Source organism: Etheostoma cragini, chromosome 23, assembly GCF_013103735.1.
Source record: "Etheostoma cragini isolate CJK2018 chromosome 23, CSU_Ecrag_1.0, whole genome shotgun sequence".
In the NCBI taxonomy this organism is placed as follows: Eukaryota; Metazoa; Chordata; class Actinopteri; order Perciformes; family Percidae; genus Etheostoma; species Etheostoma cragini.
This window is the reverse complement of record NC_048429.1, coordinates 15,514,499-15,529,962: the sequence shown is the minus strand read 5'-3', so window position 1 is coordinate 15,529,962 and position 15,464 is coordinate 15,514,499. Positions and strand designations below refer to the sequence as shown.

General features: G+C 43.5%; 1 protein-coding gene across 2 annotated transcripts in view; it reads right to left on the bottom strand.

Moving 5' to 3' along the window:
• Positions 1–1,008: 1,008 nt before the first annotated feature.
• scaf11 (SR-related CTD-associated factor 11) overlaps positions 1,009–15,464 on the bottom strand; it is an 18,004-nt gene continuing 3,548 nt past the window's right edge. The window contains exons 2-16 of one of the 2 annotated variants that reach the window (XM_034863347.1): positions 13,752–13,797; positions 11,448–11,593; positions 10,935–11,018; positions 9,622–9,701; positions 9,311–9,390; positions 9,184–9,221; positions 9,001–9,074; positions 8,079–8,204; positions 7,080–7,159; positions 5,991–6,877; positions 4,478–5,945; positions 3,326–3,648; positions 2,973–3,146; positions 2,739–2,858; positions 1,009–1,888 (exon numbers count right to left, since the gene is read on the bottom strand). In XM_034863347.1, coding sequence (XP_034719238.1) covers positions 1,793–1,888; positions 2,739–2,858; positions 2,973–3,146; positions 3,326–3,648; positions 4,478–5,945; positions 5,991–6,877; positions 7,080–7,159; positions 8,079–8,204; positions 9,001–9,074; positions 9,184–9,221; positions 9,311–9,390; positions 9,622–9,701; positions 10,935–11,018; positions 11,448–11,593; positions 13,752–13,770 — 3,795 coding nt within the window. In that variant the 5' untranslated portion in view covers positions 13,771–13,797 and the 3' untranslated portion in view covers positions 1,009–1,792. Of the gene's footprint in view, positions 1,889–2,738; positions 2,859–2,972; positions 3,147–3,325; positions 3,649–4,477; positions 6,878–7,079; positions 7,160–8,078; positions 8,205–9,000; positions 9,075–9,183; positions 9,222–9,310; positions 9,391–9,621; positions 9,702–10,934; positions 11,019–11,447; positions 11,594–13,751; positions 13,798–15,464 lie in introns of both variants that reach the window. The other variant, XM_034863346.1, reaches the window with a different exon arrangement.

The following is a 15,464-nucleotide window of genomic DNA, read 5'->3' as shown; positions in this document are numbered from 1 at the left end:
TTTTTTAAAGGTTAGGGGAATGTAAAAAAGGACGTTTGGGTAACGTTCTCTAAAGGTTGCAACGTTAGGGGAACGTTCTGAAAATGTTTAATGTAACCCAAAACTAACATTCCTAGAATGTTAAGAGAAATGTTTCTCAGAGAAAAGTTGTAATAACCAACTGTACACTACCTGCTCAGCAGCAGACAGACCCAACCGAGAGACTAGCTGGTCAACATAGTGGAGCACCGAGCAGCTTAAAGGACAGACATTTCTCTCCATAGTACATAGAGACCTAAAACACAGCTACAAACAAAAAAAGTGTTGGAAATGAAAACGTAACTGCTGGATGTGTATAAGCATGTATCCCATTTTTCCCATGTTGGTATGCTACTAATATTACATACTGTAATAGTGCTCCAACTTACTGGATATCCAAATCATGGCTAGGGATGTAATGGTGTGAAAATGTAACGGTTATAGTGACCACAATTATCATAGTTTTTGGTATGTTTTACTTTCAAGTGTGTTCAATGCCTTTAGCAGCAACTTTTTTCCTGCATGTTCTGCAAGCAAGATAACTTAGAAAGACGATAAATGTCCTCCTTCCCCCATGATTCCAACTTCAATAAACATGTTGTACGCAGGTGCCTGTGCGGCAACTTTAGGAGACTCGGATGATTCTGGTAAGGTATAAACACGATCTGGATCGTCAGTATTTTTATCGTGGTTTACCGTTTACCAGCCCTATTCATGGCAGCTTTTCCCTTGTTGGCTAGTAGTCCTTTCCTTAGGAAACAGTAAGGGGGGACCAATTGGGTTTAAACAAAGTAAGAAAACATCACGATACCGCCTATTGTTTCAAAAGGTGATTTTTTTTTTTGGGAAGTACAGAGCAGAAACACTACAGAAACAAGATGGAGACAAAATTAAAATGTAAACTCCGAGGAAGGAAACACTTCCATCTTTAAAATCTCATGATGGAGATGTTTCTTCCTTTCATCTGAAGCCTGACAAACACACAGCAGATCAGGAAGCAGCTAATTTATTTCACTACTCTCTGGATACTTAGCACAGTTCCTGTTCACCCATTGACATTGAATACATAATCGGGCGGGTGTTAATTTCCTTTGATCTGCCCCTCTGAGACGAGCCTTACATTACAAACTCACTGCTGATTGGCCATCCCACTTAGATTCTCCTCAACCAATCAGGGCCCTGATTACAATCACACTCAGATTTTAGCCCTTAATTGGACCACAGAGAAGAATAAAGGCAATGCACTGTTTTTTTTAAACTAGGCTTTCATCTGAAATAATATATATTTAAAAAAAAGAACATTGACAATATTTAATCAATAAGCTATGCGATCAGGGTGCCATTTAGGAGATTTTCATCGTACCAGCACCCTTGAAGAGGCTCTCTACATAAGATGACATTGTTTGCTGAGCATTGCATCTTTAGTAACAACCCCCCCCCCCCCCCCCCCCCCCCCCCCCCCCCCCCCCCCGCCTGCACTCCTTACAGTAGTTCCCAAGTCACACGATCTATGCAAAATAAAGGGCTCTTGCATTACAATTTCTGATTGGGCAATTCTTTTTTTCTAACAAAATATGAAATTCTATAGAAAAAAATCTTCATTCAATAAAAGGTAGAGATATAAAAAAAAAATTAATAATAATAATAATAATAATAATAAGTTGGCTCTCCGTTGTCTTTCAGTTTGGAGGCCAAATTCCAGCCAGAGGAAATTGCACTTAAGCTGCTGAATGGGTCTGTGTGGGCGCTGCCGCGCCAGCAGCAGCATGGGGGTTCACTTCTTGCGGGCGTGCTTGTATTTGTCCACGTAGGCCTTCACCAGGTTGGCCACCTTACTGGAGTTCACCTCACCACTCTTGCTGTGACACACCTGAGAATTTTTAAAACATTTTAAAAATGAGCTGCCGACTGGGCACATTGAAGCAGTGAGCATGGGGCTGTCGTAAGAGTGACACAAAAGCAGAAGTGTAACTGTGTTAACCTGCTCTAACATAAGCTGAATTCTTAGCATGCCAGGCTAACTAGCTTGTTACTAGTCTATATCCTTCACATTCCCCTTGTGGGATTGCTCGGGTGCTGCAGGAAATTCCTTTGGATGCATGTGTTGTCCCTTTTCCTTCCGCTTTCTTTGTGTTGGAATCTTTAATTTGGTGGATTTCTGAGGACTATGGTTATCTGCTCCTCAGATCTCTGCAGGGTGAATCCAGACAGCTAGCTAGACTATCTGTCCAATCTGAGTTTTCTCTCGCATAACTATTTACGGGTCTTTACAAAGTTTAGCACTGCCCATGGCATACACCAAACATGTTTTCCTCCCATCCCCGAATGCTATGTGGAGTATCCAGACCGTCTACCAGCAGTGGTAATGGAGTCTTATGTTGAAAGCTATGGAGCACACCATTGGCTACATTATTTTGTGCAGTTACAGGCTAGATATTGCTTTTCCTAGCGGCCCAGGTTCGAGTCCGACCCGTGGCCCTTTGCTGCATGTCATCCTTCTCTCTCTCCCCTTTCCTGTTTTCAGCCAGCCTATTGAATAAAGGCCATTAAAAATCTTTAAAAAAGAAAATCTGAGGCAGAGAAGGGCGGGTCATGCCCAATTTATTTCCATATCTTCTGCATGGATCATCAACCCGCGAGGAAAGCTTGACATTGATAGCAACAGTAACTATTGGGGGCAAGTCTTAGCAAACAGATCTGGAGTCAGAAAAATCATGTACCTTTTCTACCGCTTTGCGGACAATCTCCTTGTACTCGTCCTTTGTGATTTCCTTCTTTTGGTAATAGGGTTTGATGGCATTCTTCACTTCGTTTACAGCTTTCTCTTGGATCTGTTGTTTCTTAGGCAAAAAGAGGGTTTTAGATTGTTGAAAAAAAAAAAAAAAAAAAAAAAAGACGGAAATAGACAGAGAAACACCCTAAAAAAGGTGGTCTGTGATGGAGCGACAGGTTACCTTTTCTTTTTTGGAGCTGTCAGCTTGAGCCTTGTAATGCTGGCCGGGCTGAGTTGTAGAGGATGGTAGCACTTGGCTCTGCGCAGACTGGCCATGGGTCGCCATGGCAACGCCAGCTTTGTTCGGGGTGGGAAGAAGGCCAGGTTTCCCATAACCCATCATTGTACTTGCCATCTAGGGGCAAATCAGAGCATCATAATAAAGACTACAAGAAGGCTGGAGATAAACAGTATTGTGTATTTAATTTCCTTATTTTCAGTGCCTTATTTGTAATGCCAATGATAAAGAAAGTCTGGGACATAAACCCGTCACATGCTCAGCAGTAGTCCCGTCTAGGTTCTAATTAAGCGTACCTGTGTGGTGTAGCCATCAGGCTGAGCTGCTGCTGTCAGGCTTCCTTGATGCATGGGTGGAGGTGGTGGGGGAGGGGGCGGGAGGCCCTGAGCACCAACAGCTGGGACCTGAAGCAGTGGTACGGCAGGGTGGAGGTGCACGGGGACCTGGGGGGGCATCCCATACGGCGCTGCAGGCTGCAGGCTGACCGGCAGGGCTCCCCGCGGGCCCTGCATGGGGTAGTGATGGTGAAGAACATTCAGCTGAGCGGGAATGACGTTCATCACAGGCACCGACGCGTTGCCTGGGACCGCCTGGGGAGGGGGCTCGCTTTTAGGGGGATCTGGGAGAACAACAGGCATAGTTAGGAACCCATCATCCTGTATAAAAGCTAAAAACAGACGCATTTTATAGTCAATATAAAGTAGGGCTGGGCGATATGGAGAAAATCAAATATGATATTTTTGACCAAATACCTCAACATCGATACCACAATGATATTGTAGTGTTGACTATTGTTGCTTTCACAAAATATTTACAAAATGATATTTTTGATAAATAATCATCCGTAATGTGGATATGATGACGAACGCAGCCTTTAAAACCAGGAAAAGACAACACTCATGTCATACCACAATATTACGATATCAAAAATCTAAGACGCTATCTACACTCATATCATGATATAGATATATTGCCCAGCTCTGATTTAAAGTACTGTATATTTATGTAATAATTAAATAAATTTTGAAAATGTACACATAATACTTCAGAGGAAGTGGCTCATACAATACATTGTAGAATCAAACTATTAGTCTTTTCTCAAAAATAGATATTGTGTGTAATGTAATGAACAGTTGTGCCTGTGGGTAATTTCTAGTTTGTTTTGTGTCTGTTCAACGTTGAGGTACTGGTGCCAGCTACAGCACCATCATTTCCTCCCTCTGCTAGCCTCAAAGAGAACATTTATACCAAACACCATGACTACTGCTCGTATTTTAGAAAGAAAATGTCTCTAAAATACGAGCAGTAGTCATGTGAGGTGCGGATTTAACTAGCCGTTTATCATCTCCATTTTCCCAAGTAAAAATCATTTTTGAAGTAATGGTAAAAAACTGTACTGAAAAGCCTGGTTTTCACAGCTGTGGGGCAAAACTGACAAGGTTGTTGACCTGATGCTGCTGCTGCTGCCCCCCCAGGCTGCTCTTCCTCTTGACGGCTCCAGCCTCCTGGTCCTCCTCTCTCCCTCTTGGAGTAATAATCCTGAACGTCCGCAGGAAGTGTCCTCCTGACAGCCCAGCTCGATGCCGATGACCAGCCTGACCGGTCGTAGTCTCCAGGATCCGAGTCTTTCCGCCGGCCACCGCCCCGGTTCTCGTTGAAGCGACTGTACGCGTCACTCCCTGAAACGTTGCCTGTACCTGGGAAGGTGTTCCGGGGCTGCCAGCGGCTGTCGCCCGTTTCCTCCTGCTGGTTGAAAAAGCTACGGTTACCGCCGCCGTTGCCCCGCCCTGCTCCCCGGCCGCGTTCAAACCCTCCGCGGCCCCCTCGGCCCCGTGACTCTCCTCTGTTCCCGCCACTGTTGCGGTCTTCCCAGCGGGAGCCGGCGCCGACCTCGCGAGTCTTTTCGGTAACCCAGTCGGGATTTTCTGACCAGGCTTGGCGTTCAGGGGAACTTTCTGTAGGCCCACCATTTTCAAAGCGCCCAGCGCCTCCATGATGCCTTTGTCCCTCGCCCCCAGAGCCACTGAGCTGCCCAGACCGCCAGCCGCCCCGACGCTCCTTCCTCTGGGGAGACTGCTCTCTGGAAGTTGGCCGATCGGGGCTGGGCCCTCGTCTGTAGGATCTTGTTCTGGATCGTGATCGAGACCGTGACCTGGACTTTGAGCGACTCTTGGATCGTCTTCTCCTCCTCTCACGACTACGTTCCCTCTTAGAATGGTCTCTCTCCCCGTCCCGGTCCCTATCTCTTTCTCTGCTGCGGGCACGGGACGAGCGGCTCGAGGGCGGGCTGCCGTCACGTTCTCTGGACCGTGAGCGCCTGGATGGTTCTCTGGACCGAGAGCGTGAGCGCTTGGAAGGTTCTCTAGACCGAGAGCGTGAGCGCCTGGATGGTTCTCTGGACCGTGAGCGCCTGGATGGTTCTCTGGACCGTGAGCGCCTGGATGGTTCTCGCTTGGACTCCCTTTTGGGTGACCACTTGGAGGTTGGGGAGTGGAAGCGAGAGCGCCGCTGCCTGCCATTCTTCCTCTCTTGGCTCCTTTCTCTCTCCGGTTGCTCCTTGTAGCTTTCATCTTTGGTGACTTGACCTGCAGACAAAGGAGGTTCTGCAGCAGCGGGGGCAGCACTCTCCTTCGGGAGTTCCAAAATAGGACTGCTACCGTGCTCGCTCGTGGGTGAACTGCAGTCCATGGGGACGACTTTGGTGTCATCCTTGGATGGACTGTCCTCCTTGGTTCCTTTCCCAGAGCTGTCCACTATGGGTGGCTCTTCTGATCCAGCACGTTTTATTTCAGCGTCCTCTGAGGCTTTTGGGTCCGGGACAGCCAAGTCGTCCTCCGACTCTCCGGCAGACGGGGAAGCTGGTTGTGGGGAATTCTCACACGATTCAGCCATCGCTTCCTTTGGAGATGCTTCCTTTGGAGATGCTTCCTTTGGAGATGCTTCCTTTGGAGATGCTTCCTTATTGGCTTCTTCGGACTCTGCACAAAGCTCCATGTCGTCATCCTGCTCGGGCTGCTCGTCAAGTAGTGGAGACACCGCATGGTCCTGCAGAGCGTTCTCGGAGTCCGAGGGTAACGGTGAAGCCCTGTCCTCCGAGTCCTTTCCTCTGGAGGAGACGGGGCTTGCTGGCTCTTCCTCCTTCCTCTTGTTCTGGTCTCCCTCAGAGCACGAGCCGGGACTGTAAGGAGCAGAGTCCGAGGGACAAGACATGTCATCGTCCCCTTTACCTGGTTTTAGTTGACGTTGGTCGAGTTTTTCCTGAGTCTCGTCACTGTCCTGTCCCACGTTAGTTGAGGGTTCAGCGCCTCCTCGCTCATCGGCAGAGTTAAACTCATCCTGGTCTTCATTGAGGCTCCCTTCAGCATCAGACGGCTGCTGCTCTAAGGGTTTCAAATCTTGATCCTGATCAGATTTGTCCTCTTCCTCCACCTTCGTCGCCATGTTTTCACATCCATCACCCTCTTCCTCCTCTTCTTCCTCCTCCTCGTCCTCGCTTGCTGGCGGGCTGTTTACGACTTTGGGGGATTTTTTTTTCCTTGTGGCGGCTTTCCGTTTTCCGCTTGCCTTTCGGTTTGTTACCTGTTTGCCCTTCCTCTTGGCCGGCGCCTGAGAAGCCCTGCCTGGCTTGGCGGACCGGCCGGTGGACGAGTCACCGTCCGATGAGCTGGACTGCGGTGGGGACGACGGGTCGGAGGCGGGAGCCTCTTCCTGGCTTTTACTGTTGCGTACAGATCGCCTGGACGGTAGAGACTTGGCCTCTTTGGTGGGAGCTTTGGAGGTGGAAGCTCGACCGCCTCTCTTCTCTCCACCTTTTGGACACGTGATGGCGCAAACAACGCCCTGAAACACTGGGGAAAAAAACGATATGAGCCTGGGACAATGGCATTCACAGCTCAAACCAGCCATCACAGCTCTTAAACTATATATTATCTAGGAATCTATCAAGTCATCTAGATAGCTTCATTTTTTGTTAAATTGTTTTACTGCTGCCATGTCATCGTATATTAAAGTCTACATAACGTTGATATCCAAATAAGGACATTGACTCACCGAAATGACCGGAGCCAAACAGTGACGTGGAAGTAAAGGGAGATGGACTGTGGTTCCAACTAGTAGGATGAAAATTCTGCCTGTAAATCCAACAACACAAAAACAAGATACCAACTGTAAAAACACAGTAAGGACATTGACATATCTTCTCTCACTGACTGAACTAGTGATACACTAGTGATTGCTTTTGTTTTTAATTTGCATTACTATATCCAAGGGTCCGCGTGACGCCTCCTCAAAGTGAATAGTATGAACAGAACTACTATTCATCCGTTGTGTCCGCAGCTGTGTCCGTTTGGGAGTAGAATATAATGTAATGTGAATGTAAACTTTATAAAAGTTATTATAAATTATATCGTAAACATATTCCTTGCAATTTAACTAAAAAAATTTAACATACTGCTCTGCCCTTCTGCTGCTTCCAGCATACAGCTTAAAAGAATTGAAAAATAACTTCCAACATTCTTTTATTGAACTGAACTCAAAAGTCCACATTAAAAGATAAGAAAGTTAGTTGCATTTTAATGTGTACTTTTCTACTGAGACTCTTTCAACTTACTCAACACTGAAAAATCTGTAAGTGAGATTTCTTAAAAACATAAGTTTTTGTTGAAATAAAGCTACAGAAACCGGGCGCAAAATGAACTTTGTTTTCTACCACCAGCCAAGTTGCTACTGAATGTCTTTTTTAATTTTACCAGGCACACAGCACCACTGTTTTTTGGACTTGTGGTTGATGCTAGTTTTGTGCCCTGTATACAAGTTATTATAAGTCTTGTTGTACGTTGGTCCTCTTATGGACATAATGTGCAGCGTCGCCATGACGTACACACAACAGTGGCTGGACAAAAGCAATCCTCGGTTGTTCACATAGGACCAATTTTGATTAAACCAATTGATTAAGACCCAATTAAACTAACATAGGCCCATACCGATATAGTGTGCATCCCTACTCTGTGTTCTTTTATCAATGCAGGTGGTGAGTTGGGATTTCCCTACCTTGAGGTGCCGGTAGCAGGGATGGGAGCAGCGGGAGAAAGCCATGGCCAATCCTGCGCCTGGGGTTTGCACAGTTTGAACCCGGTGTCATATTGCATGTCCTCTGCCACCCACACAGGCTCTGCACTGCAGGATCCATCGAAAGAATTTTAGAGTCAGTTAGGAAGTACTTCCAAGTGTTAAGGTTGAACCACTGACACTTTTAGCTGTAAAATAGTATTGTGCACAAATCTTACATCACTCTGAAACAAGTGAGATTTACTCTAGTTAACTTCACCCTCCTGTTGTCCCCGGGTCAAATTTAACCCATTTAAAAAATGTCTGTATCTAAAAAATGGATTTCCTTTTAACCAAATTAGCAGAAAAAAATGAATTTCATACAACACTCTTTGCAAATACAATTGATTAGTTTAATTCCTGACTAAACTCACCTGTACATTCTTCTGATCTTAAGTATTAGTCAAAATAATTCATAATTTCAGTTTTTTCAACTCAAATATTAGGTAATATTATATATAAATGAGGGTTATTGACCATGAATTCAAAAAGTAGTGTAAAACTAGTAAGGCGCTGTTAGTGAAAACTTCAAAACAAGTCTAAAAAAGGGCCAAAAATGTCAAAGTTTTGTCAGTTTTTGACCCGGGAGGACAACACAAGGGTTAAAATTTGAACCTTTGTCACTGACGGCAAATACACATAAAATCTGTCCTAACCCATAACCCTCCCTTTAAACTTGGCTACTGTTAATTTCTTTCGTAAGGTAAAATACTGAAAACGAGAAAGCCTTGCAAATAGTAAGTCAGGTAACCACCCCATAAAGGCACTCAATTTCAGATTCTTTTTTACTGTGTTAACCACTGGAGTGGTTGTTATCACTCATCGTAACAAAATAACTGCTATCATAGAGGGACGCGTGACTTACATGTCCTGAGTTGACGAAGTCGTTAATGAGACACAGGGAGACGGTGACCACGTACAGCACTCCGTTCCTCTCACCTGGGGAGAATGCATCAAAACAATGATGAGATTCAACACTGAAGAATATTACATTCACGCTGAACCAAGAATATAGGTACATGAAAAATGGAACTAATAGAAAAAACACCTTTTTTCGGCTCAGTGAGGAGGGGTCGTCATCGTTACCTGGAGAAGACATTGACAGACTGTTAGACCAGTTAGAAAAAAGGGATTTGGTCGTGCATATTTCTGGAGGAAGAAGGGTGTTAACCTACATTTCCTCACAAGCCCTTTTGTTTTTGCATCTGCCATCCTCTCCACCTTTTGCCGCCTCAGTCTTCTTGCAGGCTTACTTCTGAAAAATACAACACCACCTAAATTGTTCTCGGGTTGATTTCATAGTCAAATAGTCAACATATTCAACATAGTAGCACAGAATTTCATACTATAACATCACTTCTCCCTTATAAACAATTGACAAGATCTCATTACTTATTTTCTCTCATCTCTGAGAAGACCTTAAGACTGGCTTAAATGCTAAGCTTTATGATCCTACGGAGAGAGAAAAAAAGTGTCTGACACTCACTTTAGACAGACTTTTTGTTCGGGGGTTCTACAGCAGCAACTCTCGGCTTCAGGTTGAGTTGCTCGTTTCCTCACAGGAACCTGTAAACAACAATGACAGAAGAACCTTTCATTTTATTTGCGTTGAATTCCATCAAAAATCACATAATGTGCCCAAAAACAGACATTTGCAGATTTGTCTCTAATCTGGTCGAAGTGCTAAATAGTCCACCGGCAAATTTTGTTCAAAATCTAATATTTAGATTGGCTTCATGCTAAGAAGTTACACATTATACAAAGACAGAAAAACAAACAGCATGCAGAAAGGTATATGCCTTGGCCACGGTGCCTAAATGAGAAAAATGTTTCCCCTCAACAGATCAGATTCAGAATAATCCTGCAGTGCGTAACCTTTGTCTCCTCCCTCTGGCAGTGACAGTAATTACACAAACACTGTCGACACGCTGATGACATAGGTCTGCAGATGAGCTCTCCCTTCCTCCCTCCCTTCGAGTCTTCGTGCAAATAAGGCCAGAGGGAAAGAAAGGTCCAAGGGCGATCTTGCCTATAAGTTACGTGGGATCAGTAATAACGCGTGGGAAACAGCCGATGAAGTCATTGTCAGCTGCTGCTCTGTTGCTATGGTCTCCCCACCCCCTGAGCTCTGTCTGAGTGACGTAGACGTGTTGTATATGCAGCACTTTTGGTGTGCCAGTGCGGGAAAGTCGCTACATACACAACTCCGGTATACTGCAAAATAGGACAGCTTTTCCTGGCGGCGATCGAATTAATTATCATTCTGTGTTTTGTGTGTAGCAAGAGCTAGAATGTACGTTTAAATATTTGTAGAATGTTCCGCACTCCAGCTCTAACTTAAAAAAAAAAGCTTCTTTGAGCACGTGTCGGTTTGCAGCGTTGGATAATGAAAAGAACAGCAGCAAATGTCATCTTCTGAACAGCGAACGCAGCCATGTTTTCCTCAGCAGTGAGAGCTGGGCGATACAGAAAGAAATATAAAACATCACGATATTCTTGACTAAATTCTTCAATGGTGATATTGCAACGAGGTTGTATGGTTTACTACTGGTGCTTTAACAAAATGTTATTACACAATGAGATTTTTGATAAATAAACGGTAAATAATAGAACAGCAAGAACAGTCTGGTGAGTTCAGAAAATGACATCACTTTACTGTAATGCAGCCTGTAAAACCAGGTAAAGACAACATTTACCATATTATGATATATGCAAAATCTAAGACGTTATCTAGTCTCATATTGTGTTATCAATACAACATCGTTGTATTGCCCAGCCCTAGGTAGACGGCAGACTGACCTGCACACAGCTGAGATTCCCGTCCCATCTGTAAACATTAGTGAAAGGTCTTCTGTCCACCGGGCAGGAGGGGGCCATCTGCAACTGTAAAGTGAATGAAAAAAATAGAAAACAATTAACGCTGGTCAAAATACTATACAGCGTTTCCACCCAAACACAAATGATATTCTGGTAAAAACACTAAATTCTGTTTTTCGCATATAAACATTAAGATTTAATTAACTTTTTCAGTGCAAGGTCAATATAAGTAAAGCCCATTTACATACCATTTAACTTTTCAGTCTGTAGACATTTAGTTTTTATCAATAAAAATTGAAAATAAATTACAAACATTTATAAGCCACCTACATGACAGACCATTTTTTCCCCACCCATTTGGATTATGCTCTGAAGTCCAAATTGGCCCAACACCAATGCACTGCTGCTATCACCATTTCATTTTCATACTTTCATACTATGTTTATCACAAATTTCATGACATTCCAAATGCAATGTAGTGGGAATGAGCGTCACCTCTGCCCATGTGAGGAGACATCTGAGGCAGAAGACGTGGCAGCAGCTGTCGGGCATGGCGAGTTCGCCCCCAGCCAGGACGCCCAGGCAGATAGGACACCTCTCCGCCTCCTCAGCATCCATCCCATCAGGCAGGCCCTGGCCGCCTAAACACACGCAGAAATACTTAAAACATTTAGGATTCAGATCTGATGTTCTCTACTCAGTGTGAAGAGGAAAAAGATGCACTAAGATAAAAGGTTTTTTCATCGTGGGTCCGCGCGATATTTTGTATTTATCATCAACATCGCGAGGTGCACAATGCGCGGCGGTCACATGGCAGGACTACAACTTTCACTGGTAATCTTTTACATGATTATGTGATGATCTTTTACATTTACCTTCCCCTTTAAGTCAGGTGGGAAATATTGGTGAGTGTGTGTCACGTAACATTAGTCCAAACGTTGGGTTTGGAGCCGCGAAGCCGGAAACACAATACTAATCTACAACAGAAGACTGCATCTGACGTGACGGGTTTTACACTGATTCAAGTGTTCTCGGATACACAGTGTGTTGTTAGTGCGTGACATGCAGGCTATGCACGCACAGCCAACCAAAATCAATGGTGATCAATTTATCAAACAACCAAAGTCCCACTTAGAAATCATGGAGGGGTCTGACATTGTCATCATAGGTGCATGTCCACTGTGAGAGACAATCTAAAAAAATAAAATCCAGAATTCACAATGTATGATTTTTTTTAAATATTTATTTGTATGATACAGCTGCAAATAAGTATTTGAACACCTGAGAAAATCAATGTTAATAATTGGGACAGCAGCCTTTGTTTGTAATTACAGAGGTCAAACGATTCCTGTAGTTTTTCACCAGGTTTGACACACTGCAGAAGGGATTTTGGCCCACTCCTCCACACAGATATTCTCTGGATCAGTCAGGTTTCTTGGGGGTCGCTGAGAAACACAGAATTTGAGATTCTTTCAAAGATTCTCTATTGGGTTTAGGTCTGGAGACTGGCTAGGCCACGCCAGAACCTTGATATGCTTCTTACAGAGCCACTCCTTGTTTCTCCTGGCTGTGTGGTCATTTTCATGTTGGAAGACCCAGCCTCGACCCATCTGCAATGCTCTAACTGAGGGAAGGAGGTTGTTCCCCAAAATCTTGCAATACATGGCCACGGTCATCCTCTCCTTAATACAGTGCAGTCGCCCTGTCCCATGCACAGAAAAACACCCCCAAAGCACGATGCTACCACCGCCATGTTTCACAGTAGGGATGGTGTTCTTGGGACATCATCCTCATCATCATCAATCTTCTTCTTCCAAACACGGTTAGTGGAATGATGACCAAAAAGTTCTATTTTGGTTTCATCTGACCACATGACTTTCTCCCATGACTCCTCTGGATCATCCCAATGGTCTGTGGCAAACTTAAGACCAGCTCCTCCTGTGTAGTGCTGGGCTGATTTCTCACCTTTCTTAGGATCAGCGAGACCCCACAAGTTGAGATCTTGCATGGAGCCCCAGGCCGAGGGAGCTTGACAGTCATGTTTAGCTTCTTCCAGTTTCTAATGATTGCTCCAACAGTGGACCTTTTTTCACCAAGCTTCTTGGCAATTTTCCCTTAGCCCTTTCCAGCCTAGTGGAGGTGTACAATTTTATCTCTAGTGTCTTTAGACAGCTCTTTGGTCTTGGCCATGTTAGTAGTTGGATTCTTACCGATTGTATGGGGTGGACAGGTGTCTTTATGCAGCTAACAACCTCAAACAGGTGCATCTAATTTAGGACAATAAATGGAGTGGAGGTGGACATTTTGAAGACAAACTAACAGGTCTTTGAGGGTCAGAATTCTAGTTGATAGACAGGTGTTCAAATACTTATTTGCAGCTGCATCATACAAATAAATAGTTACAAAATCATACATTGTAATTTCTGGATTTCTTTTTTTTTGGATTGTGTCTGTCACAGTGGACATGCACCTACGATAACAATTTCAGACCCCTCCATGATTTCTAAGTGGGAGAACTTGCAAAATAGCAGGGTGTTCAAATACTTATTTTCCTCACTGTATGTATGTATGTATGTATGTATGTATGTATGTATGTATGTGTAAATATGTATATATATATATATATATATATATATATATATATATATATATATATATATATATATATATATATATATATATATATATATATATATATATATATATATATATATATATATATGTGTGTAAATATGTATATGTGTGTATGTGTGCATGAACATTTGACCTAAAACATCATTGTGCTTTGTGAAGTCTCACCACTTCCAGCTCCAGTCATGTCACCCCTGGACTGTCCTGATCACTACAACACAAAGTAGGAGAGAAAATTAAAGATGGAGGTGTAGTTGATGTAAAAGGAGGAGTACAGCTGATTTTGCACACCATGTTATGAACGCAGTTTAACCAACAGGGAAATTAAAACTAAAATCTCCTGATAACAGCAGCAAGATTTGAAAGAAAATAATGTAGCCTATGTAACCAATCTGTTTGAGTTATTTGGAAACCTGTTAGATTGATGTGTTTACATTTCCAAGAGGACTGGTGGTTGGCAATGTTAACATTATCTTCACTACTTACTATGGAGTTATAGAACGGAACATGTGTTGGGATATTCCATTTTAGATGAGGTTGCAATGCATGTACTTCTATAATTGAGTCCCAAAATCTAATTCACATATACGCACACAATACTAAGAAAACCAAACTAAAAAAAAAATCTTATTGTTCCAAGACTTAGCAAAAGCTGCCGCCAATGCAACCCGGACCTGCGTGAATCAGTAGATGGATGGTATTGATACATTGTCCAGCTCCAGCAAGTAAATTCTACAAATCCACCTTTTAATGCCCCAATTCCTACACAACAGAAATGACTCACAGCCTAATAGATGCCAGTCCAAATCATTTAAGCTACGTTTTTACTAATACAGAGTGGAGTGTGAAGCTGTCAAAAGGTGTGTTCAGAAAGAAAGTGGAGCTCATTTTCCACTCATTTTACTATAAACGGTGTGGCACGTTGACATTGATTTATTTGTGGCAGCCCAACGCAATCTCTTTCTTAAGCGCCCCATATGGTTTTACCATTTTATTATTTAAAATGGGTACAATTCCATTATAGAGCCGTGTGCAGCACATTGATTCACTTAGCCTCTTGTCCCTCTCTTTGTGTGTTTACATTGGGACCCATCAGTGAATAGCCCCACGGCTGCCACCTCTCTGTGCACACACTGACTGCTTGACCACAGTAAGCCTCTGGTTTTACCTTACATCTGCAACAATGCAAGCAAGTCCGTTTGTACTCCCGTTGTTTTTCACAGACATTAGCAACGATAGGTGTCATTAATAGATTCATATAGCTCCGGGGCAAGCACACTTTTTTGTTGTTGTTGTTGTTGCTCTAGTTGAAAATGTTTAACTTGCATGTAAACATATCTTTCCATTGACTTTGTATGCCTCTAACATTCACTTAGTGTTCTGACTGAACACACAAGGTAAACTCATCTGAATACTGTTGCACTTGCTGTATAGAAACCATTATGACTGATGTTCCTGACACTGCCACTTTCTGTTTAGGGGTGTTAAAAAGGAAGGAGATATTAAAAGCGGAATCCTGATAACATGCTTCCTGTGCCTATGCACTGTTTTTTCCTGGAAGTCTCTGATGCATGTGGAGATTGTTTAGCGCGAAGAAAACCTTTGAGTTGACCTTTTGCGGCTGTATGGCATTTTCTATGTCTTTGCACACCAGAAACGTGTCAGAAGTTAAAAAGTCACGTGATTTGGATCACCCTTGTTCGACATATGAGGAGAGTTGTGGAAACGTACTGCAAGAAGTAGTATACTCCATGTTAAAACATAAATATACACTCACCGGCCACTTTATTAGGTACACCTGTAAACCTGCTCGTTAACACTTAATTTCTAAGCAGCCAATCACATGGCGGCAACTCAGTGCATTTAGGCATGTAGACATGG